At 52.6% G+C, this 23,410-nt stretch overlaps 6 protein-coding genes across 6 annotated transcripts; 3 read left to right on the top strand and 3 right to left on the bottom strand.

The window, feature by feature from the left end:
* The first annotated feature begins 1,571 nt into the window (after positions 1-1,571).
* On the top strand, positions 1,572-4,026 carry BDR25DRAFT_270242 (uncharacterized protein). The gene is made up of 2 exons (XM_033687197.1): positions 1,572-2,221; positions 2,272-4,026. Exons 1-2 carry the CDS (start codon positions 1,875-1,877, stop codon positions 3,557-3,559), a joined length of 1,635 nt encoding a protein of 544 aa, XP_033542428.1. The 5' UTR covers positions 1,572-1,874; the 3' UTR covers positions 3,560-4,026.
* Positions 4,027-4,280: 254 nt separating this feature from the next.
* On the top strand, positions 4,281-5,834 carry BDR25DRAFT_336978 (Clavaminate synthase-like protein; the record flags this gene model as incomplete). Its single annotated transcript, XM_033693150.1, has 1 exon — positions 4,281-5,834. One exon carries the CDS (start codon positions 4,281-4,283, stop codon positions 5,832-5,834), a length of 1,554 nt encoding a protein of 517 aa, XP_033542427.1.
* A 3,743-nt stretch (positions 5,835-9,577) lies between these two features.
* BDR25DRAFT_85199 (uncharacterized protein) lies at positions 9,578-11,088 on the bottom strand. The gene has a single exon (XM_033699148.1). The coding sequence runs from the start codon at positions 10,914-10,916 to the stop codon at positions 9,714-9,716; it is 1,203 nt and encodes a 400-aa protein (XP_033542426.1). The 5' UTR covers positions 10,917-11,088; the 3' UTR covers positions 9,578-9,713.
* Positions 11,089-11,760: 672 nt separating this feature from the next.
* On the bottom strand, positions 11,761-15,674 carry BDR25DRAFT_306675 (uncharacterized protein). Its single transcript, XM_033690684.1, has 4 exons — positions 15,194-15,674; positions 13,235-15,105; positions 13,129-13,181; positions 11,761-13,044 (listed from the first exon to the last, which is right to left on the bottom strand). The coding sequence occupies exons 1-4, from the start codon at positions 15,463-15,465 to the stop codon at positions 12,115-12,117; spliced, it is 3,126 nt and encodes a 1,041-aa protein (XP_033542425.1). The 5' UTR covers positions 15,466-15,674; the 3' UTR covers positions 11,761-12,114.
* Positions 15,675-16,157: 483 nt separating this feature from the next.
* Positions 16,158-18,955, bottom strand: BDR25DRAFT_306673 (MFS general substrate transporter). The gene is made up of 6 exons (XM_033690683.1): positions 18,434-18,955; positions 18,060-18,369; positions 17,947-18,005; positions 17,858-17,897; positions 17,310-17,801; positions 16,158-17,261 (listed from the first exon to the last, which is right to left on the bottom strand). The coding sequence occupies exons 1-6, from the start codon at positions 18,507-18,509 to the stop codon at positions 16,541-16,543; spliced, it is 1,698 nt and encodes a 565-aa protein (XP_033542424.1). The 5' UTR covers positions 18,510-18,955; the 3' UTR covers positions 16,158-16,540.
* Positions 18,956-21,722: 2,767 nt separating this feature from the next.
* BDR25DRAFT_346100 (uncharacterized protein) lies at positions 21,723-23,151 on the top strand. Its single transcript, XM_033694117.1, has 4 exons — positions 21,723-21,801; positions 21,849-21,943; positions 22,085-22,818; positions 22,870-23,151. The coding sequence occupies exons 1-4, from the start codon at positions 21,737-21,739 to the stop codon at positions 22,954-22,956; spliced, it is 981 nt and encodes a 326-aa protein (XP_033542423.1). The 5' UTR covers positions 21,723-21,736; the 3' UTR covers positions 22,957-23,151.
* The last annotated feature ends 259 nt before the right edge of the window (positions 23,152-23,410 follow it).

Raw genomic sequence — 23,410 nt, 5'->3', positions numbered from 1 at the left:
GCTGATTGTCGAATTTATCCGGTGAGCCCTTTGGACGAAGGAGCTAGCATACGCATGAAGAGACAACTGACGCCACACAACTGAACGATGTCCGACTCCCTTTCCGGTTGGTCCTAAATCGGCGAACCACGGTTCTCGTGGATGGCGGGGTTGGTAAGCGCATCACCACCAGGAATGCCCTAGCAGGAAATTATATGAAGAGCCCGAGAACCAGAAACCTTAAGAGGGACCGACTCTGGTGATATCGTAGCCTATTTGGGGAGGAAGAGATATTTGAAATGAACAGTGCTTTAGAATACAACTGTACCCGAGCCAAAAGCGCTGAAGGCAAGGATAGGGCGAACAAATAGTCTCTGCCCAGTGCTCTGCTCTTTCGTTCTCGTAGCACCAATAAATCTCCTGCATGAAGACGATGTGCTGATGGCCCATACGCCCGTATCGGTTTGCGAATACACTATAAGAGCGTATACTCAAGTGGAAAGTGCTGATGGTCCTGCTCCCTCTCTTGTTTCTCGGGAACCGTCTGTTTTCTCGTGCCAGCGCAAATAAAGGCCTATAATAGGGGCACGAATTACTGGAGTGGTTTCCATACTTGTGGGTAAATTCTCCGCTGTGGCTTGATGAGGGCCTTTCTGCAATTTGTCCTTCAAACATGCTCATTCGGTTTCGAGATTCAGGTGCCGGGACATTAAAATAAGGAGGGCTTAGAGACTCATCATGGTGCAGAAGGCGGCCAGCCTCAGAAAGCGGGGCGGCTGAGGTTGGATGGGGGAGGCAGGGATTGCCCATTACTGCGGGACCAGTGGGGGTCCAGCGCCGGCCCTCGCCTTGCAAGGAGAGCGCCGGGGGGAGCGAGATCACGCTTTCAGGTGTGCTGGCAGCAAAGGCACTGGTTGGAGTTGTGATAGCGATTATGTTGGCGCTTAACTGAAACAATTCGTGGTCCGTACCTCATTGCCACCCCCAAAAATCAAAGTCAAATCGGCGAACAGCATCACACATGCCAGTGCACCGCGGCGCGGGACTTGATGGGGTAGAATGGAATCAAAAGCCGTGATCATGCGGTCGTGGTGCTCTTGGGAATTGGAATCTGAAGGCCCAACCAGGGCTTCGCATGAAGAGTGGCTGCGTGTTGGATGCAGCTCGGCCGCTTTGGCCGAGGATGGACGACTTTCAGAGGTGCACCTTTTGATCTTCGCATCCTTGTCAGCTGGACGCGCTGCATGAGGCAGGCTGAAGAAACCAGGCGCTGGGCCCGTTTGCGCATTTGAGTCTTTCACTTCTCCACCGGAGACTGCGCACTCGAGCGCGTGGCAGCGGATATGTTCTTGGAACACAAACAGTTGGCAGTCTCGGATCATCTAGCTCGCGGCTGTCGCTCCACAAAAATTCACGAGCCCAAGACGCTCGGGTGGATTGACAGAAGACGGATGGCTGGTCTTGCCTTCAACCGAGCCTAGGAGACTGGATCGAATGGTGGCGGTGATAACGCCCTCTTTCTGCATCATCCTGCGCGTCTGCGATAAGTGCCGTATCTTGTCCTTGCACGAGGCATATACCTGCGGTGACAGACGCCCTCAGCCTCCTGCTCACCGTCTTGCCCCCCTCTCCCTTTCCCTCAGGCCTCTCCCTCTGCTCATCAACCAACTCTATATTGCTGGCCGGTGCTCTGAAGTCATCGGCCACTCTATCCCGCGCCCTCGGTACCCCCCGCGACGTATGACAGACACAGACATGGTCAAAGCGCTGTCACAGACTCATCGACAATTACCAACCGCTCTGTTTGCATCATCAAACCGCACAGTGAGCACGCGACAACCCAACAGCTCGCCCTCTCCGGAGGTGGGAGTCTGTTAGGTATCTTCAACTACGACATGATTATCCCCCGCACTATCTATCAAGAGTCGCCGCCAGAACGACGCTCGCGCATCTCCAATAACCCGACCCTCCTCTTCAGTTGGTGGTGCACGATCTTCTCTCTCGTTATCATAGGCTTCCGGCTCTCTGGCCGCTACATCAGGAATGAGAGACTCTTCCGGGAGGACAAGATAATGGCATGGAGCATCATTCCGCTAATGGCAAGAATGGGCTTCGTCCATGTGGTCCTCATCTACGGCACCAACAACGTTGACGTTGATGGACTAGATGACCCACTATTGCTTCACCATCGAGAAATTGGATCAAAGATGGTCCTCTGTGCTAGGATATTCTATGCACTCTTGTACGCTCCCCTAATAACTTTGATTTATTTCTTTTCCTCATTGTAAACAGCATCTGGATGGCGAAATTCACCGTCTCCGAATTTCTCAAGCGAATGACGGAACGCTTTTGGAAGAAGGGCTACGAAATGGGCCTACGATTGATTCGCGGCTTTCTGGTGGCCACTTTCATCGCCGTCGTCATAGGGACTTTGGCAGAATGCGATCCTTTTGATCACTACTGGCAGGTCGTCCCGGATGCTGGCCCGAAATGCCGACAAGGCTATGGGCATTTGCTCACCATGGGCGTGACTGATATCATCACCGACGTCCTCCTTGTCTTGTTCCCGATCCCGATTATTATTCGATCTGCCATGCCCTTAAAGCGTAAGCTTTCCCTGATCTCCCTTTTCTCGCTGTCCCTCATCCTCATTGGCATCGCCGGCGCTCGAGTACCTTTGGTTATTAAACGCTTTGGGTTGCAGCAGTTCCGCACTGTATTGGCATCCGTAGAAATTCTTGCTGCGGCCGCAGTTTCTAACGCCATCATTCTTGGCTCCTTCCTTCGTGACCGAGGTATCAAGAAATCGAAGTATAGGTTCGGTTCCGCGACCGACAGCATGGATCGCAGGTCTTCCACTCGTCGGCCAACCTTACAGCCATGGGGAAGTGATGAAGACTTAGCTCGAGATCTGGGTTACCGGCCGAATCCAGAGCTTACACAACAACCCAATAGCGTGCCAAGGCCGGCTCCTGTTGCAGATCTAGACCTCTTGTCGCCTCACGGAAAGCATGTTCCCTTCCCAAACAGCAACTGGGCGTTCCCGAATCGGCAGTCCGGGATTTCACAGGATAGCGAAGAGTCGGATCTAAAAGCAAGGACCCCAGAGGACCCAATGCCTAGCCCGCGAGAATCAAGAGGAGCAGGGGGCAGGCGAGTTTCTTTCTTTGACGTGGGAGGATTGTTGGAGGGAGGTTCGCATTCAAGCACAACCACATCACCCACAGATTCCGTCATCGCTCACGACTTCGCTGCGCCTCCGAGACGTGGATCAAGAGCTTCGAACGGACTGTTCCCCAATGGCCGGGCCCATCCACCATCGGCGCGGCGTTCCTCGCGTTTATCACAACAGTCAGAGGACTATGAAATGACGGTCCGCCCAAGTCAGCAATTACAAGATCCAGGAGGACTGCTCTGCGAGAGCCACGAATTAGCGGTCGAAGAAGATACCTCGTCCCCTACCCCTCCCCAGCGTGCTCCAATCGAACTCACCATTACTGAAACTAGCCCCGGAAGTGTCTCATCACTGCAAGATGCTGGTGGTTTAATCCCTTCTAATATTTTCAAGCATTCTCAATGATACCCACCACCCGTATACTGGCTTTCTTCATTCACTGAGGCACGGTTTCCCGGGTTAGTCTAGCATCTTGGTACTTTTTGTTTTTAGGTTTGCTGGGCTTTGAACTGGATCATTTCATGCATTTTCTGCTTATTTCCTTGGCTCAAGATATCCCCGAAGACCACGGCGTCTACGGTTCTTACGAATGATGCGTCATGATCGATTCTCTTATGGTGTAATTGGGCGACATGCCAGGTTCCAGATCTGATGGCATGGGTTGGATATAATGTTTTTAGCGTTTGAGCCTTACGGCTCTCGATCCGTGTGGTGTGAGAGTTAAGTCTCTTGGGTCCCTGTACAATACTATCTTCTGGGCACTTATGGTTCCCATGTGCTAGGAGCGTCGTGAATGCGATTTAGCGATCTGGAACTTGGAGATGGCTTGATGATTATGATGGAGCTCAAGCCAGGTATATGCAATACAATTCAATAAAATACATCTACAGTTCAAATTCTGCATGTCCAGGAAAATCTGGCAATCTAGTGACACCGGCTGATAGTACAGACCCATATCTGTTCCCAGGCCCTCGGTGACATTGATCGGCACCTCACGTCACCAGTGGTCCTTGCCCCTTAGCCCAATCAGGATTAGCGAGGAGTGATGATCATGCCCAGGATCAAGCTTCTTCACCTCTCTCCCCAACTTCAACACAACCCAGCGTCGTACTCAAAGCAATATCCAATGGCTGGTACAGACGCATCTTCGCTAAACAAGATCATCGCACTAATCCGCAGCGACCTTACTAACTCGCAGGGTGACAAGTCAATACTCGAATGCGGGAGCCCCGCCCTTTACCTTCTCCCACAACACCCAGACATGTGCCTGCAATTGGCTCACCAGAAGTTACTCTGCGTACCATATAAGGACGTGAAGGAATGTTGGCGCCGACTGTATACGGACGCGGCGCTCTGGAAGGTAGTGGCGGTGCTCGAGAAACAAGAGATTTCTGGGGACGGAAGTAAAGAGCTGGAGGGCGCGGGGCAAGAGCTGAAAGAGCAGGATGATTGGATTACAGAGGTTGTGAAGATTATAGATATGGCGCTTATTTTGACGGGCGCACCACTGAGGGAGGATTTGGTCGTGGATGTCTTGGACGCGTTAAAGGGTGTTATTGCGGAGCAAACCGATGGACCTAAACGTCCTTTCAAAAGGCAGAGATTGGACACAGAGCACCCAGCATCTCTAAGAGCATCTGGATACCCGCTGGTGTTTCCTTCTACCATCCGACTTACCCCAAAACTCCGGTTTCCCATTCCCCGCATCAACAATATGAGCCTCGAAGAATTCCAGACTCGCATTTTGAATCCAGAAACCCAGACACCAATCATAATCACCGGCGCCATTGATCACTGGCCGGCTTTAGAAAGTAGGTCATGGAGCAATCCAGCATACCTCCTTTCTCATACCCTCAATGGGCGGCGCCTTGTCCCTGTGGAAATCGGGCGGAGCTATACCGATCATGGCTGGGGGCAAAAGATTCTCAGCTTTGGGGAGTTCATGAGGGACTACATGTTTGATTCAAGATCGGATAACGACAGGAAATCCGGAATCCCAGATGCCCTAACCACTTCCAACACTTCACGACATCCACCTTCAAAATCTTCTCGATCACAAACTGGGTATCTAGCCCAACACGACCTTTTCACTCAAATTCCCTCCCTTCGAAACGATATCTCCATCCCTGATTACTGCTACTGCGAGCCCCCTTCCTCACACCCTCCATATCCATCTCAATCCTCTCCCTCCATGCCAGCGGTCTCTAAACTCGACATCCCTCTCCTAAACGCCTGGTTCGGTCCCAGTGGTACCATATCCCCTCTCCACACTGACCCCTACCACAACATCCTCGCGCAAGTCGTAGGCTTCAAATACGTCAGGCTATACCCACCCGGGCAGACTGAATTTCTTCATCCTCGGGGGCTGGAAGAGAATGGAGTTGATATGAGTAATACTTCTCAAATAGATTTAGATGAAGCTATGCATCTATTTCCTAGGCTGTCACCTTTCCGGAGAGAAGGGGGGGGTGGAAGTCTGACTAATCATGAAGAGTGGGAAATGGGTGAAGGTGAGGAAGGTGAGCAAATTGCCTTCGAAGAGCAATTTCCAGGCTTCCGGAACGCGATATATGTTGAGGGCATGCTGGCGCCAGGAGAATGTCTGTATATCCCAGAGAAATGGTGGCATTACGTGCGGAGCCTGAGCCCGAGTTTCAGTGTTAGCTTTTGGTTCAACTAATAGCGACGCATTTGAGCTTCTGATATCGTTGTAGATTCTCAAGAACCAGAAAACATGGATTTTAGGATAGATTTTCGAAAGCATTAAACGTCTTGATTCCACCGTTCCCGTTTACGTTACGACTCAGCCGCCACAGCCATCTCATTCACATCATCGCCATCCCGCCACTTGAACGGCCCAGAGAAGTTCGTCTCCAGTTCCGTAATGTCATGCAGTCCTACAATGGGAAACAGCCTCCCCTGTACCCCCGAAAAGCTAAACTCCCACCTTTCTCCATTACGCGTAAACCAGCTCGTATTCTTTACGAAGTCGACACCGCAACCCACTGTATCCCCCGGACCGTAGCACTGGTTCCTAGCTTTCTTCTCTATGGCCTCAAGGCTTTTGTACATGCCACCGTCGTCTGAGTGGTATCCCCAAGACTTTGCAGATGGTGCATTCTTGTTCGGCTCCCATCCTGGGAATGTGATCGCTGAGCTGCCTAGGGTGCAAAACCCGATAGCCACTATTGGGGGTTTGTTACTCTGCCAAGACGGCGACTGTGTCTCCTGGGTCGATAGTTCCTTGACCGTTACTTCGAAGTAGTACCGGTCAAGCCCGGCAGGAAGGGGCTTGTCTGTTGAGACACACAGACGTTCCCGCGTAGAATGGGTGATATTGAGTCCGTCTTCGGAAACAACTGTCTTCGAGGGAGGATTCACCCAGCGGGATGGCAGCAGGTTCGCCCACGCGGCTTGCTGCTTGAGATATGCCTCTGTATCGCTCTGTTGAAACTTCTTTGCGAGCTCGAGAGGGCTCCATCCATACTGATCCTGTCGGCTGAGGTCGGCACCATGCCTCCGGAGCTGCTTTAGTAGTCGGGTGCTCCCGTTGATGGCACACACAGCAGCAAGTTCTGCATCTGCGCTTGCAGCTTCGGAGTCCTTCTCGACCAGGAGGGAAACTGTCTCCTCGACGGCGGGATTGTGGCGCAATGCCCAATTCTCATATGCGAGGGCCAACGCCGTCTTGTCTTGTGTGTCCTTCAACTTTACGTCCGCTCCGGCATCAAGGAGGAGGCGTACAGCTTCAAGATGTCCACGCGCTGCCGCGCGGTGGAGAGCCGTCATTCCTTTTTTCACGTCCTGTTGGTCGATTGCAAGATCAGAGATGCACTCATCCGCTTTAGCCGCGTCAACCAACTTCTTAATGATCTCATTAAAGCCATGAGAGGCGGCCTGTCGCAGCGGGGTTCGTTTGCGTACAGTGGGCTTGTTGATCATGGGCAGAGGGACTTTGAGCCGAAGTAACTCATCGAGGATAATATTCGCGGTTTCTTCGGAATCACCCAGGCAGGCGAAGAAGAATGGCGTTCTGTCGTGCTTATCTAGCTTGTTCGGGTTTGCACTGTACTCAAGCAAGACAGATACGCAATCTTTTTCGCCATTCCACGCAGCCTGGTGCAAAGCAGTCCGTCCACGCTTGTTCGCATGATCTATATCTGCGCCCTTCTCTGCTAGGAATCGCAAACATTCTTTGTGGCCGAAAACTGCAGCCTCCTGAAGGGCGGTATCACCGTTATTGTTCTCGTCGTCAATTTCCTCGATGCCTGGTTCGAAGATAATTCTCAGGGACTCGAGCTCTCCCCACATACTTGCTAGCTGCAATGGCCGATAAGAATCGTAGACACTCTCCACATTGACGTCGGCTTTATAGTGCACAAACGCCCTTAAGAGAGGCAGCGGTACCTCGCGCCTCAAAAGTAAAAGGTAGAGAGGCGTTATACCGTCCTTAGTTGCAGCATTGACATCTGCTCCTTTTGAGATCAACAGATCAAGGGCTTCGGGATCCGTCCCTTCGTTAGCAAAGTGATGCAGAGCAGTCCAGCCGCGCTCTTTGCTTTTCAGGGCTGGATCAGCACCGTGCTCGATCATTGAACGCACGCTTTTCAGTGAAGAATCCCCCGAAAGCCATGTATGGAAGGCAGGGCGTGACTCTTCAGTCTCGGCATTGACGTCTCCACCTTTCTCTAGCAGCAGCTCAAGCATCTCGTACCGGTCCGTCGCTCCACAAGCCGCGGCTTGTAAGGCATTGCACTTGCCTGATAACCCATTCGGGTCCTCGCCTTTCTCGTTGATCAAATGCTCCGCCCAGCTTACGAGTCCAAGGTAGGATGCCACGTGAAGTGGCTGGCGTGGCTTCTCGAGATTGAAGGTGTCGTATGAGGGTTTCTGGTATTTCCTCTGCCAGCTGTTGAAGACGCCGCGATTCTCGTAGACGAGCTTGTCGAGCTCTGAAAACAGCTGTGTCCATGAATCACTCTTGGACCTTTCCTCTGGCGTCCACTGATCTTCCGCTCGGCGAAGATGATATGGCCAGTGTTGAATCTCGTATCTCGTAGGCTTGGTCTCAACCCCACCATCGTACATATCATTACCGCCAATGCTTCCTTCACTCTGATCATCATCGCCCATGAAGTCGTCAGAGTCGTACCCATCCTCGTTCTCTTGCAGTTCCTCATTCTCGTGCAGTTCCTCATTTTCCTTTGGCTCTGTACCATTATTGCTTGTCAGTGTTTCTTGTGGTTGCTCCCCTGCCTCGTCAAGCACGGAATCCTCTTTTCTGGGAGTATCCTCCTCTAGTGCATCCTCTCCCTGCGAGGCCGCGTCATCCACAAGTTCAGCTCGTCTCTGGAACAGAGGGTTATTGAGATGACGAAGACAGGTAATGGCCAACTCAAGATGGCCCTCCTTCCCCGAGATGGAAATAGACCTCGACTGTGTAATTTCCGATTGGCATCTTGCACACAGCTCGCCACCTGTGTGTTCCTCTGCGTTTGGGGGCTCTTCCATGCAGTATGGCCAGACTTGTTCAAAGTCAGGTACGACGACCACCCGACTATCTCCGAATTGCGGGAAACTCAAGAAAGGCCCGCTAGCCTCCTTTAATTGTTCCATATCTAGCTGCGAGGGCGGCGGGAACCCTGGCTCAGGATTCTCATCCTGCCTGTTTCCCGAGGAGAACGTCGTATAAACTTTGCTAAAGTCTTCCATGACCACTTCCACCGGGGGCCATACCTCACCGAGAAGAGCCCAAGTGAGGGCGTTTCGAAGAAGCCGAACATAGTTTGGGCCCATTTTCAAAAGCTCTTCGTTATACTTGTCTCTGGTTCCGACCTCGGGAAGCAATTTCAGATGATTCTCGAGCGGCCTCTGTAGTGGTTCGCGCATGAATTTTATTGCCTTTTCCAAATAACCGAAACGGTTACCAGCCTTTTCGAGTATCTTTTCCTTAGCCAATTCTTGCTCTTCAACCGACAACCCAGGCACGTCTCGAAGGGAGGCTGAGAGTTTGAGAACAATATCAGATGCATTGTACTCTCCCACATCCACGCTGCGGGTTTCGCCAACCTCGAACAACCTCGCTGATCCTACCAGTATCCGGAGCTTGATTCCCGATTCCTTCGAAGTGTGGAAAGCCTCCAGGAGTCTGGCAAAATTCTCGGAGAGCTCTTTCTGGCTCTCTGACGACAAGCTGTCGACTGCATCAACCACAACAAGCACGTCGACCTTGATAAGGTCCACCAACTTCTTTAACGTGCTGGCAAACTCTGGAAGATCATCGTCCATGCGGTGATGAGAATCTCTAGTTTGCTTGGACTTCTGGTCTGTCGACTTAGAACTCGACTTCTTTGGGTTTTGAAAGGCCTTGGTGCATAATTCGAGGAGTCTGGCGTCTTGCGATTCATTCTCACGGGCCACGGCGCAGAGCTGGTACAGTAGCGTGTAACAAACACTGCTGGCACTCCTACTAGCGCTACTGGTGCCTATCAAAGAGCTCTCATCGCAGGAAACATGAAGTAGAACTGGCTTAGTCTCCTCGGATTGCTTTTCGAGTCGGCTAACAATTACTGACAACAGAGTCGATTTGCCAGTTCCTACATGTAAGATTAGCTACTATCCTTAAATTCAAAATTGCCAGATATATCATACCTTCGGCACCTGTAATACACAGAAGTTTGGCAGTCTTAGACTGTTGCCATTCGGTGTAGGCCCATATATCGTCAAACACCCACTCACAAGTACCAGGAAACCTCTGTTCCGCGAAAGCTTGGAAGACTCCCCGGGTATCCTTCATGGGCTTCAGGACAGCCTTGATCTTATCAAATTCCTGGATTGCGAGCTCCCAGGGCGATTTCGGCCTTATCCAAGCTTTTACGTCTTTAAGTTCGTCCTTAATGCCGTCGAGTTTCCCATCCATTTTGGCAACAGATTTTTGCAATTCATCCATCCCCGCCATCTGCTCGTCATGGAAACGCTGCAGAGTTGGCTGGAAGGCTTGAATTCGGTCGACTGTCGCGCGAACGTCGCTCATCACTTCCTTCATACCGTCTAAGTTTTCTAATGACCTCTCCTGGAAGGCCGCATCAGATCCCTCGAGAATCTTCTTCTTCAGCGTGGCAATGGCTGCGAGTTTCCCCTCAAACTTCCCCTTCTGAACTCCGAAGAAGTCTTTAAAGCCATGGCGGATCCGGTCCACAACTCCTCCCTTCAGATGTCTCTTGATGGTCAACGAGAAGTCCAGCACGGCCACATATGCTTCGATGATATCGTTGAAGAGTTTTTCCACCACCGGACTCGGCTTCCAACCCCCCTTGTCCCTCTCGTCATACAAGCGGTCATAGGTTGGAATGAGAATCATAATCTCGCTGATATCACTCAGTCCAGTACCGAAGAAATTATACAGCTCGTAGTTATTCTGTATCGCCGACAGTGTCAATCTCACCGCCATCCATGCCAAACCCACACTTTCCGGCGCGCCCGTCGTCGCGTAGTTGCCCACCTCGATAAATGTCCCAATATTGCCGAGAATATTGGAGATCCATTCTTGCGGGATTTTAGTGTCGCCGACGCTGCGGCTACTGCCGTACTTGCTTCCGGCTTCGACTTGGAGAGTTTCGGCAGCCTTTTTGGCGTCTTCCGGTGTGCCCTTTTCTCTGAGGAAGTCGTAGAGGATAGCGCGGTCCTTGGTATCGGTGTATTTGGCTTCGGCGGTGGTTTTGAAGCGGGCGAGTGCTGAATTGTAGAGCTTGGATTGCGTCATGATGTCTAGCTATGTTCGCATTACTTGTCGGGTCGTGCGTATCGTGTGTGTTGTAAACAGATTTCACAATGTTAAGTCAGATGCTGTACAAGTACCATAGACTGTATGTGTATCCAAAAGCTTTGCTCTCTGTCTTCCATGTCAAGCTCAAGAACGAGATCTTCTGGACCAGAAATCCAGGTGGCTCGAGAGGTATTAATACATCTTCCCCTGAGCCAATGCACCCAGAATCATGAAGACAGGATGGCGTCAATATAACTCACCTATCCCATCGCACGAATCTAGTAGTCTTTTCCGCATATGCATCGCATGCAGGGTGCTCATCAGGCATCAAGATCGGTGAAAGTGGTCTTATTAAACTCGCTACTCGCCTAACAGCACACAAACACTTGTAACTAGCGTGATCGAAGGCGTTTTGGCCCCCGAAGCGTTGCACACTGCAAGCCAGCATGCCTGGTTTAGGAATTTGCTGTTTGGGCAGGATGCCTGCATGCTGCAGCTCAGCTGTTTTGCGAGCTGACACTGGTTTGGGGGCCGAATATAGGATATTTCGCAAGTAATTAGATGATAGAGGCAGTCTAAAGAACCAGGCCTTCAAGAATTGCGATTTGACGATAAGAAAAGGAAAGTCTAGAAAACTTCAGCTCAGACGATGAGGAGATCAAGTTCGGTTGGAATCTCGATAATCTTCTGAGGGAGGAGGGCAAAAAGAGGACATAGAAAGGATTCTAGATTCTGTTGCACATCGCGTCTTGGTTGTGGTCGGTCGCGAGGGACGAGTAATAATTAGCCAACTCTGGGTGGGTCAGATCTACTAGTTCTTGGAAACTGCGAAGAGGGAAAATCTAAAGAATGGAAGCCACAAAGCTCCATAATAAGGTCGTGTCCCGGTTTAGCTTTTCCCTCCATGCTGAAATGCTAGCCGTCGAAAACTAACAAACCAACCAGCTGAGTTTATCATGACTAATCTTTATCCAAGGTCGTTGATAGGCCACGCCTGCGTGAATCCGAAAGTCACCCTCCCTCCCGATCTATTCAATCATGAGTCGTCTACATTCCTATATCATAATACCATTGTCATATCGTACAGAAACCCACACTGTCAATGAACTCTGGCTAGCTACTGGCAATCTGGTCGGAGATCACCGTGATCCGGCCCTGATGCTATTCCTAACCCAATACCCAATGTTAATAAACCTTACATACCCCCACCCGTTCCCCCAGGCCCAAAGAAGAACCCATCGAAAAGATCATATCCATTGCCATCGCTCCAATCGTGCGTGCCATCGCCAAAGCCCATGCCGAAGCCCAGATCCTGCAACCCGCCTGCTGCATCCCCTGTGGCGTTCACGCTGTTCCCCTGCACGGGGAACGTGTCGAGGAAGTCAAGATCTGAGAAGCCGAGCTCGGGGTAAGTGGACGAGATATTTTGCGCGAAAGTGTTGTAGGGGAGGGTGTTGGAGATTTGGTAGGGTGAGGTAGGAGGTGGTTGAGAGTGTGACGGAGACAACACTGGAGCCTGGGACATACCGGATACAAGCGGGAGGTTTTGCTGCTGTTGCTGCGGGGAGGGAAAGGCTTGTGGGGGTCGGAGGTTAGGGTCGAAATTGAAGCTCTGTTGATGACTCCGCAATTGAGGAGATATCTTCAACGCATCTGTGTTGAAAGCTTGCATCTGCTGCGGCTCCTGTTTGATTGGCTGGGGGGGCGGTGGAGGTCGCATGCTCGAGATTTGATTCGATATACGGCTGAAAGATCGCTTGTCCGTCTCGTCTTCGGAGAATAAATCGCGCAGATTCATGTCGAATCTCGGGATCGGTTTTCTGGTTTGCTGGAAGTAGTTGTTGGGAGGGAACCCTGTCAGTTCAGTGTCCGACCTTGCGTCGGCATCTGAAGCGGACGTGTAGGTGGTACTTGGAGAGTGGGATGTCTGGGCCGCGGCCATCGACTGTGGGATGGAGCGGAGGGCCTGAGGCCCAAAACCCGTCGTCGACATACACATCTGAATGGTTGCTTTGCTCATGCGGTCAAAGGCGTCACGGCATGCTTCTGCAGGGGGGCACTTTTCAATTAGGTCGCCGAGCACAGATGTTGCTGCTAAAACGGTAAAGTCGACGTCGTCGAGTGACTACCAAGGTCAGATCTTCATACGAAACCAAGATACGAGCGGGTGGCACAAAGCTGTGACTTGAAAAAGCGAGATAACACTTACTAAGTGACTTCGTACTATGGGTGAATGCCACACAGCATAGAGGAACGATATTCCTAAGGGGGTCAGCTTTGCCTTGTGCCAGATGGGTAGTGGCTGCAGAAGTTACCGGCCATAAAGAGATGATGCGTCGCTAGGAAGGTGTAATTGACTAGGTGTACGCGGTGCAACTGCCGATAGAGTTTCAAAACTTTCTGCCCAGCCTCGGCGACTTTGAGGAAAACTAGCTCTTCGTCTTCTCTTTCTTCAACATTTATCACGGAGGGACTTCCGACGCTGCCGTCTGTTGTTCCTAGCTCCCCCGCCAGCCCAGACGGAACTACGAGACTTTGCCGATATAGCATGATTATGGCCTGCCAATAGTTGAGTTCAAGGAACAGGGGAGAGAATTGCACGCCAGCATCTGATTGCGTAGGAGCTGAGTCTCTCCACTCGAGCAGCCGTCTGTCAATGTCGAGGCGCCATGAGCGGAAGGATTCGAAGTTGACGAGGAAAGGTGACGGAAGCTTCGTATGCATGTAGTCATTACCCTGATTGGCGCCACTTGCTCTTGCTTGCTGAGCCTGGCGATGCTGAAGAACTTGCAGAATCTCAGATTGCAGAAGTCTGAGCCGGAAATAGTGATGTGCTACCACTTTGTAGCTCGGCTTTTCCTGATGTGCTAGTGGCTCCAAAAATCCCTCTTTCGTGATAAATCGGTCGTCGAGCGTCGAAGGAAACTCTGTCGTCACAACCTGATCGGTGATACCAAAAGGTCTCCCCACGCAAGTGCTGACAAGTCTATCAAGCGAGTAAACGCACCACCATAATCGTCGACGAAGATCTCGAACCCACTCCCTTCGGCCCCTTTCCTTTGCGTCGACCTTGCTATTGTTTGCTACTGCTGAGTTGTTCCCTTGTTCTTTTTGCTCCGGCCTCCCACTTATTTGATCTTCCGATCCCGAATCAATCCCCACTCCATCCTCGTAGTGTAACCCAAGATCAACTCCTAACCGAACAGCAACACCAACGATGTACCACAGTCCGGGAGCAACGGGTCTCAGCAGCGCGAACCCTGCCAGCAGCAAAACAGCCTGCAGCTCTTCTAGTCCGCCTCCAAAGCCGTCGGGGCGGTCTGCAGCGGGAGTGGACCCAAGAAAATTCTCGAGGTGGACAATTGCAGACGCATGATATTCCTCTGGTTGGTGCTGCTGCCCTGCAAGGCGCCGCTTCTTGTTGCTTGGTGGAGATGGCCTCGTCTTGGTAGGAGACCCAGAATTGTCCGATGTCGGAGAATCGCCAGTGTCGGAGCTTCCCATGATGATACCAGCTCCAATGGCAAAGACGATGTTCAGCATGTAGGACTCTCGGGAGGTCCTGTTTCGCTCGCCTGCGGCAAAGACGCGCTCAAACATCTCCATGAACTCGCCACGATGCAGAATCGGTATCTGCGGGTTCGCATGCTCAAAGTACAACTCGACGAGACGTGACGCGAGCTCGCGGTCGGGGAAGGGTGCTTGTCGAATAGCAGGCTTTGTGTGCAGGCCAAAAAAACTATCCCTCATGGAAGTGCCGCCATCCGCAACAATGCCCGGCAGCGTCTTCGTTCCCCGGGTGCTGCCGCGCTCTGAGGACGAGCCTGAGACTGAACTCTTGACAGCCGCGAACACGACCCTCGCGAAGGATATGCCCGAGGTAGAGCCTAGGAACCGGGGGTCGCTGGCACCTTGGACCGAGACCATGCCTATGTTTGAAACAAGTTTGGTAAGTTTCTCTCTGTCATACTTCTCGCTCTCTTCCTTGGAAAGGCCGGCGGCCTGTTTGGCGGTACCATTGCGGTTCTGCGCAGGCCCGCCAGATGGAGGTACGGCCTTGGGCACTGTAGAGCCATTGGTAGACTGGAAGGTTGGCGTGAAGTGGTCGGCCGGAGCAAACGTGATTGAACTTTCTTGCAGCAGTGATTCAAGGTACGCTACGCGCGTTTCGAGGTAGAAGACGTAACTGGGGCCGAGTCAGTAGCTGAGGCCAGAGTGTCCGAGGTCACGTCCATGGGCGATGAACGATGTATCGGAGAGCAGGAGCGACCCACCTGCGAGGAATCTCCCTCTTGGTGATCGGATCATAGCCAACACACTTGACACTGGCCTTATCACAGGACGCGCACGAGGGCAGTCGCTGGTCGCAGCGATTCTTCCGGAGGCGACAGCGATTGCAGGCCGAGACATTGCGGAACGATGATGCGGACGAGTTGGACGTGGACGAGGCAGTTGGCGACGCAGGCTTCACGTGCGAGACGTCCTGGGGAGAGCTACCGTCTCCATCGTGCGAGGACTCCTCTAGGGAGCGCTTTAGTCCGGTCATCGAGGCGCATGGCAGGATGACGGGCGGTCAGGGCATGTGTACGCAGAAGCACAGCTCAGGCAAGTGACGAAAGTTGGCCCCGCACGACTCTCCAGGGCTGAGGGCAGTAAGCGACGACGGGGGGGTGAATGAGGCGTGGAGGAGCAGCAACAGGTGGCGGGCGTTCTCCCGCCATGTCCATCCAAAAAAGCAACGAGAGGCAGCTTGCTTGGGGGGGAGGGACTAGCGACCATAGCTTGATCTCTTATCAAGACCAGATAGTTACCGCCGCGCTGTCCGGCACTTGGGCAGGTCATGTGCTCTGCCCAGGTGCTGTGCCGTCTGCGCGCTTTTATCCGTCATCATCAAGCAATTCTCAGTGCAGGTGGGCGATGTGATGAATTGTCGCCTGCACAGCTGGTCGGGATTACACTGTGTATATGTACATATTTCCCGCATCCTTCTCGGGACCGCATTCTACGAGGTGGACGGGCCGCTCCTGACTCGTTTTCATCACACTCACCTCACCCACATCACGCTCACCGATCAGAGCAGCATGATAATATGTCTGGAGGGCACAGCAGTTTCGAAGGTCTTTGAGTGGACAACCTGGAGCGTTGGCGGAGAACGTGGAGGAGGCCAACCAGATGGGGAACAGTGATCAGCACCAATAAATCTAATGGCACAGTACGTTTCAGTAGAAGATCAAAGCTCGGGTTTCAGTATTAAATCAACTATGTATCGCATGAGCAGAACTATTCTACGGCGCTTCAAACGCACTCGGGGTATTATTCTTTTGACCAACGCCAATTTGCCATACCGCTTGTAGCCTCACTTTTGTCCGAGCACCGCCTCTAAAAGATGTTGCCCCCAAAAAAAGCCGCCCATAAACATGATGCACATGAATCCTTCGCCCGGCGAAATGCTAAGCCTTACAGTTCGTTTGCATCGAACCATGTCTATATTCCCATTCCGATGGGTGACGCCAAATAAACTCCAAAGTTCGTGTCGCCGCACCTTGTCATAGGCTCGTTCGTTCCTGAAACAGTCTGGAAGCCGAAATCCTTCGACGCCATCGTCCACCTCCTGTCGTGTCTCATTTTGAGAGCACCGTCTCGACTGTCTCATCTGGGGTGAGCGTGATGATCGAGTCCACGTCCGAGTCAGTGTTAATCTGGGCTCCACCAAGGCCGACTTCTTCGTCTACGTCCTCTTCAATATTACAGAACCCCGGCCGTCTCCGCTCTTCTTTCATAAAGAAGCCCGGGATCCATCCTATCGCGGCAATTCCAGCGCACGTCCACCAGGCTAGCCCCGATACCCCAAGGTTGTCGCCAAACGTGTCAACTGCGCCTGATACAGTGGGACCAAAGCCGCGACAAACGCTGGCGGAGGAGGCTGCCGCACCGTTCAATAGGCCCAAAACCTTTTTCGATGGGGCGGCGTTTGCAAGCATGATAGCAAGCGAGGGGTAGGAGAGCGACTGCGCAGTAACTTTCCACACAAGTAATAGAATGATACCGGGGATGCGGAAGTGCTCCGGTAGCAGGGCCAGGTATGGAGCGAGGAAGTAGAGGAATGGATATGTGGCTATTGTTAGCCAGAAAGTGCGGAGGCTACCTAGTTTCTTGCTGAGCCAAGGAAATACGATGAGTTGTGCGAATAACTGCAGGACGCCCTGGATCGATAGAATGACGCCAATTGTTCGCGGAGAAAATTCAAAACCGCCCTTGAACACAAAGGGAAGGTGCGGCTTCTCCTCTGAATGGTCACGCGACATCAGGATTGGCAGCAATTGCTCGAGCGATATAGTGTGGCTATATTTAGGATTAGAGACAAGTTCAGAAGGGGCTGACACAACCTACAAAGCCAGAATGCCATAGCATATAATGTTTAAGCAGACCTGCTTAGTGAACGCTTTGCGTATGTTCAGTGCTGGTCGTGGCTCTTTCTCCAATGCAAGCAACGGAGGTTCAGTGATGGAAGAGCGAGAGCTACAAAGTGTTGGGGACCTGCAAGTGCTTCTGTAAGGTTGTCCGTCATGACACTCCAACATAGAGCTCATTTCATCAAAAGACCCGTCTTTATCGTTGAGAGGGATGTACTCCTCCCCCGGCCAAAATCTTTGAAGTATCCATTGACCAATCTCGCGGCCACGATCTCGCTCGTGTTTCTTGTCTTCATGTGTTTCCTCAAGGAATAGGATTCCAATTGTGAGACCAAAGACAACGACCACGGTGCACACCAAATTTGGGAGCAGGTATGGGTACGACTCGAAAATCGTATTTTTGAACAGGGACGGGCAATTCGTGGCAGGCTGTGCAAGTAAACCGCCGAGGCTCGCACCGATGATCGTGCTACAGTGAAGTGATTTAGTAGGATCCTAAACCGCTTTGTACGAGAGAAGACATACCCAAGGCACCATACGGAAGGTATGATTGAATAGGCGCGAGCTATAGAGTCAGATTCCGCCTTCCGTAATTCATTCGTGTCAAAGCTTACGTTGGTGTTTCTCGACCGTCACTAGTTCAGCTACGGTGGTTTGAAGGACGCCGATGTTCCTGCGTTGGGTCTTAGCGAGGTTTTTCACACTAAAATTGCACGAATGACCTCACCCATTCAATAATCCTCCAAGCGCCCGGGCAATCAGCGCGGTGGCCAGATTGCTCGCAAATCCGAAGAGTAACATGCTCAGCCCAGTGCCGAACAGGCCACCCAGCAAGACCTTCTTTCGTCCAATCCTATCGCTCAGGCGTCCCCAAAAAACACCGCTTGCACATTCGGCAAATGCAAACGCCGAAGTCACCATGCCCACGTACATGGAAATCTGCGCCTTGCCTTCTGCAATATGAAATGATTCTACCATGTAGTATGCATAGGGGAAGATGGACATAAAAGCAATTGGCTCGCATATACGACAGAGGGCTACAAGGCGGAAATATCAGTACAGGAAGTTGAGCAGAGACAATCTGGAAGGCTTGTATCTCACCTAGTATGGCCATCTGCCTGGCCGGGAAAGGAGTCTTGTCTCTCATGAGGGCAGATGCCCCACGGTCACGAGCCATTGGTGGAGGATGGGGGCAGTGACAGATGGTAGAGAAGGAGAGAAACACTTGAAAGGTTAGAGGAGAGAAGGGTTTGAAAAGGATAAATGGTGCAGAGGTAGATAGTACATGTGCCAATTCACGTCAGAACGGGCTACTACCTCTAGGGTTTTAAGGGGAATTCGGTTTGATATTGACGCGAGCGTCACAAGATATATAAGGAAGAGCAAGATTTAAGTGGCGTCCTGAAAGCGGATGGTCTGGTGCGATGACAAGGATGGTAGCGGCGGGGAGGAAACGGAGAAGCAGGCGGTGATTGCTGTGGATATGGATACGTAGTAGTGAGCGGATAGGCACAGCGGAAGTGCCAGCGAATGTAATTGGAAGGGGCTCTCGATGCCATTGCATCGTCAGAACAGGCATGATTATGTCGATAAGCGACAAGCAATGCTGTGCTGGCGCCCGAATCATAAACGTTACATGTCACTTGTGACTCCAGGGCGAGCCGGATATGAAGGACAGCATGTGTGCCCACTGCCCAAGAGAATGAATTCGAAAGATGGTGGCTGCAGCCCCTGAGCGTGGGCTGTAGAAGCTTTGGAGCACATTGGCCTAGGGCCGGCTTGAGCGGAAACCATAGCATTGGGCGCCCTAGAGACAGCCGAGTAAGGCGGGTCCAGCATGGGAGACGTTGTGCCCGTGTCTGCCATGACTTGGAGCTCGCAAAGACGATCACCGCGCACGTCCCGGCAAAAGCATGTGGGCTTGCCCTAGTGCTGCAGCCTAGCACTGTGTCCGCATCCGCGGGTTTGGCCATTAAACCTGACTACCGGGGCTCCCTTGCCGAGCCTCAGCAGCGTGAACGTCGTGCCGGCCGTCACTCGCCGGTCTGAAGCCGTAAACGCTGCCGGAAGCCCTTCCAGCTTCCCCGGGGGGCAAACCACGCCCTCATCCGGTCCGGAAGTACCATTTGCTCTCGACCTCATGAGCCTGTTCAGGGGGAGCAGCAGGATGATCGAACGCTTCACAGCTCGGCGAGTCAGGATTCAATGGAATCGGCAAATTCTTCTGGGAAACGCACTGCTGGCGAATCAGCGGGGTCCATCTAGACCACATTATCCGTCATTGAGGTTGGAAGCATGGCAGCATCAAACAGCCGCAATAACTCCGAGCGCATCTCCAAAATGGCGGTGAATATTAATGGGCAGGGCAACCGCCCCGTGCATGTACATATGCCGCGCAGTTGTAAGAAGACGACACCAAGGTTCGGCTCGCAGCAATGCGCTTTTACATCTGCGGGCGATGCCTGACGAATTCGCTGAGTAGTAAGAGTGTTACAGACTCTGAATGGTCACCGACGCCGTCTCCAGCGGCCCAGGGCGCGACTCGCGAGCTCCATCAGCCGGAGTGTAGGATGATGCAAGTCGTTTCGTGTCCTCTCACTCCTGCTCCCTGCGCGCTCCACGCCTGGGCTGGGGGGAGGGTAATATTAGACTTCTCCACGTACTACTCTCCCGGCTTGTCCAATGTCAGCGAATCCGCAGCTCCAACACGACCTTGTCATGGGCTCCAAACCTGGCACTGAGTCTCGAGGCGCCCAAAGAGGATATGGCGGCATCCTCGCGCCTCGGGCGAGTCCTGCGGACAGAAAATCCAGCTCTCGTCCCTGTCATCAGTCATCAGCAGCCCAACGACTATCAGCTGACGCTCTTCCGGTTCCGTCGCGTGTCGCCCGCTGAGCTGTTGCAGGACGGCGTGGATGAGAGTTTGCCAGTTGCGCGGCGCTGAGCAGAAAACGGCAAGCATGGCGGCCGTTTCGACGCACATTGGCACAGGTGGAGCAGGATGCGTTGCGGCGGTGAAGCACAGTCGACATAAGGCTGGGGCGGGCAGTAATTGGTCAGGATGTGGCTTGCATTTCCCACGCGAGATTGACAAGATGAGCAGGGGTTAGGAGAAGCTCTTGAGACATCCATCCTTCTTAGTGGCTTCTGGACTCGAAACTGCGACGCCAGGCCAGCGGTCCTGCCAGTCTGATTGCTCAATTGAATGCTCCGATAGGAGACGCGTTGCACTACTGCGGGTCTGCGCTCGCTTTGGCTCGCCTCGCCTGCGCGCGCAGTCTCCGAGAAAGGCTGTGCAAGCGGACGCTGGGCACTGGCACTGGGCCCGGGGGTTTCTCAGAAGAAGCAACCCCTGGCCTGTCGACCGACTTCGAGGATGTGAGATGGGGTTGCAGAAACGAATTGCCCGCGTTGGAGTGCACGCAGGTGACCTCAGACGGCTGACCCGGCATTATGGTTCAGATTCTCCGATGCATCTTCTGCTCACCTCAATTCGAACGTCACACCTTTACGTCCACGTGAAGTGCGCCCTCCGCGCCTCCGCGCCGTCCTCCGCGCCGAGCATGTTGTCAGGATGCCTGTTTCATCGTGACTGGAGCCAGCGCATTTCAATTTTCTGGATGTTGCACCGCAGCGAGCTAGACGGCATTGTGAGTTCTCGCAGCAAAATCGCAACAGAAGCCTGTCCTGCACCTCGCCTCTATGAATCCCGTCAGCATGGAATATGTATCTGATCGGTACGGGCTGAGCATCACAACAGACGCGATAATAATCAGATCAGAGGTAGCGAATCCTTGCCATAAGCGAGAGAGACCAACACTCTGTCTGTACAATAGATATTTTCACTTGTCAGACCGCACTTAATGCGCAAGCGTGCCTCCAGCCGCAATTGCACGATAGCCAGGCCACGAAGGAGCCTCTTTGCGATGACGGATAAGTACTTTGCTGACCAGCTTCTGCGGGTGGCCTTGCTGCGGCAGAACCTGATCCCGGGGAGCAGCGCTGCAAACAGGCGGGCGTCACCAGTAAAGAGCGGTTCGGATCGACTTTGATCGATTCTTGTCGTGTTACACAGGATTTCTGCATGTGACAAGAAAGCCCAGGTCAATAAGTGCGGATCTCCGAATCGCGTCGTCCTCCAGCTGTCCTTCTCACCACTGCCATGTTGCCACGTCGTTAAATATCAGGCTTCCAGGCATTCCGATTGTTTCCCGTATCTTCTCACCTCAGATAATTCCGGTGGCGTTGTGGTGTTGTGGGGTAAAGGACCATGGCGGTGCATCCTGCGTCATATATATGGCGACCGAAGATGGCTTAGCGCAAGTCCTGAAACAGATGAGCTCTCTTCGTGACATCCATCGCGAGGTCCTCCATCCGTGTCTACAGATCGCCAACACCCACAATATGCCTCTTCCCAGTCCTTCTCCGACCCTCCTGTCATTTCGCAAGCAACACCTGCTCGTCGAATTGTAGGTCGCGGCGCGCAGACTTGACATTCCAGTCTAACACTGGGCAGCTCCAGCCTCCACGCTGCACAGCTCGAGGGCGTTTTCGTGACCATCACGCCGGGAGACCCTACGCTGTGGGTGGGAGTCATGTTCGTACGAAAAGGTACTTGTCTTCTTTAGCAGATTGCTTGGAGGAGACGTTTCCCGCGGGATGCGGGTTAGTCTTGCGGCTCAACGCTTCCACTACAACCCACCAGGATCAAGCTACAGTGTCCACATTGCCCAAATGTTCACACTACAACAGGTCCCTACGCTCCTGCGGTTCTGCGTTTCCAAATATCCTTCCCGCCCAGCTATCCTACACTGCCTCCGCTAGTGACTTTCTCCACCGATGTCTTTCATCCGCTTCTCACGCCACTCACCACCTACACGTACACCACTGGATCGTCGGATACGGACACGGTCAGTGCGACCGATGAGGAGAGGTTACCACCCGGAGGATTTAGCCTTCATCACGGCTTCCCACAGTGGTTCGGGCGTGCTCGGAAGTCTGCAGTGAGTTCTCGTAATGCTAGCGGATCTGGTGTGGGCAGCCCCGCCCGCAGCCACACGCCCGTCCCCGCCGAATCCAAGGAGTTGCCAACGAGTGCTGCAGAGCTTCACTCGATTGCCGCTGCACCCGAGAAAGAAGTATCCATTACCAGAGTGCTGGAGTACATGCGTTCGACCTTTTGCGACGAAATGGTTCTAGACTCAATACCGCCAGAAGCTGCAGCGAACCCAGGCGCATTTCATGCATGGCGGACGTACCGTGCAGCAATCCTACAACCTCATCGCTCGCCATCGCCGAACTCTCCCACTTTAGACTCCCAAATCAGCACTACGGCCGGGGCACCCGACAGTTCTACGTTAGGGAGGAATCGTCGGCCCGGAGCATGGAATTGGGAAGGAGTTTGGGAAGAGCGTGTCAGGAAAGCTGTCAGGGCGAGCCTGTCAGAACCCGTACTGTTTGGTGGCAGCACGGCAGGAGATGAGATGGTATGCTTTGATTGCTCGCTCTCCACGAAACGTAGTACTAATAGTGGTAAGATTCGGTTTCGTGATGCAGATGACGAGAACATGGAGAGAATGAAGAGACACTTGGAGTCGGTGATTGCGAGAGCTGCTGAGACATAGCGTACGGTCAAACGTGCAGGATGTTCAAAAGCGTGATACTATGATACCCTGAAACTTTCCACTTGGAATGGGAAACCCAGGCAAATGCTGGCATTTGACTTTTAAGGACTTTCCAGAGTCTTAAATAAGTAGTTACGGCTTTCCGAGTGAAGGACTAGCAATATTTAGAGAAAGCATTCCTCGGACAACTTGCAGGAGCGCCCGAGTGAGAGGTCTAACGGATTCTTTTGCTTATTCCAACGTTTCTGTCTCCTTGCGCTGATTTCAATGCACCATCCCGTCCGAAATCCATTATCCCCAGTCCGCATTGCACAACCATTGATACCCGCAAGCATTGGAGGAGCGTACCTCTCAGCCTCTTCAGCGTTAAGCATCTACAACACTCAACGCATCGTCTTAAGTTTATCGTCACCGTGGCCCTTCTTCAATTCCACTCCACGGCTTTGCGCTCGTC

Source organism: Lindgomyces ingoldianus, assembly GCF_010093535.1.
Source record: "Lindgomyces ingoldianus strain ATCC 200398 unplaced genomic scaffold BDR25scaffold_38, whole genome shotgun sequence".
Lineage (NCBI taxonomy): Eukaryota > Fungi > Ascomycota > Dothideomycetes > Pleosporales > Lindgomycetaceae > Lindgomyces > Lindgomyces ingoldianus.
The sequence above is the reverse complement of the archived record's forward strand: the minus strand, read 5'-3'. Positions and strand labels throughout refer to the sequence as shown.

Bases quoted from the DNA above. Each gene is read 5' to 3' on its own strand.
- BDR25DRAFT_306673 (XM_033690683.1), bottom strand. From the start codon at position 18,509: ATGGCTCGTGACCGTGGGGCATCTGCCCTCATGAGAGACAAGACTCCT. The intron at 18,370-18,433 runs GTGAGATACAAG...TCCGCCTTGTAG, and splicing joins CAGGCAGATGGCCATACTAG to CCCTCTGTCGTATATGCGAG. The intron at 17,262-17,309 runs GTAGGTTGTGTC...TCCTAAATATAG, and splicing joins TGCTATGGCATTCTGGCTTT to CCACACTATATCGCTCGAGC.
- BDR25DRAFT_306675 (XM_033690684.1), bottom strand. From the start codon at position 15,465: ATGACCGGACTAAAGCGCTCCCTAGAGGAGTCCTCGCACGATGGAGAC. The intron at 15,106-15,193 runs GTGGGTCGCTCC...ACTCGGCCCCAG, and splicing joins AAGAGGGAGATTCCTCGCAG to TTACGTCTTCTACCTCGAAA. The intron at 13,182-13,234 runs GTAACTTCTGCA...TGACCCCCTTAG, and splicing joins GCATCATCTCTTTATGGCCG to GAATATCGTTCCTCTATGCT.
- BDR25DRAFT_85199 (XM_033699148.1), bottom strand. From the start codon at position 10,916: ATGACGCAATCCAAGCTCTACAATTCAGCACTCGCCCGCTTCAAAACC.
- BDR25DRAFT_270242 (XM_033687197.1), top strand. From the start codon at position 1,875: ATGATTATCCCCCGCACTATCTATCAAGAGTCGCCGCCAGAACGACGC. The intron at 2,222-2,271 runs GTACGCTCCCCT...CATTGTAAACAG, and splicing joins AGGATATTCTATGCACTCTT to CATCTGGATGGCGAAATTCA.
- BDR25DRAFT_346100 (XM_033694117.1), top strand. From the start codon at position 21,737: ATGCCTCTTCCCAGTCCTTCTCCGACCCTCCTGTCATTTCGCAAGCAA. The intron at 21,944-22,084 runs GTACTTGTCTTC...ACACTACAACAG, and splicing joins AGTCATGTTCGTACGAAAAG to GTCCCTACGCTCCTGCGGTT. The intron at 22,819-22,869 runs GTATGCTTTGAT...AATAGTGGTAAG, and splicing joins GCACGGCAGGAGATGAGATG to ATTCGGTTTCGTGATGCAGA.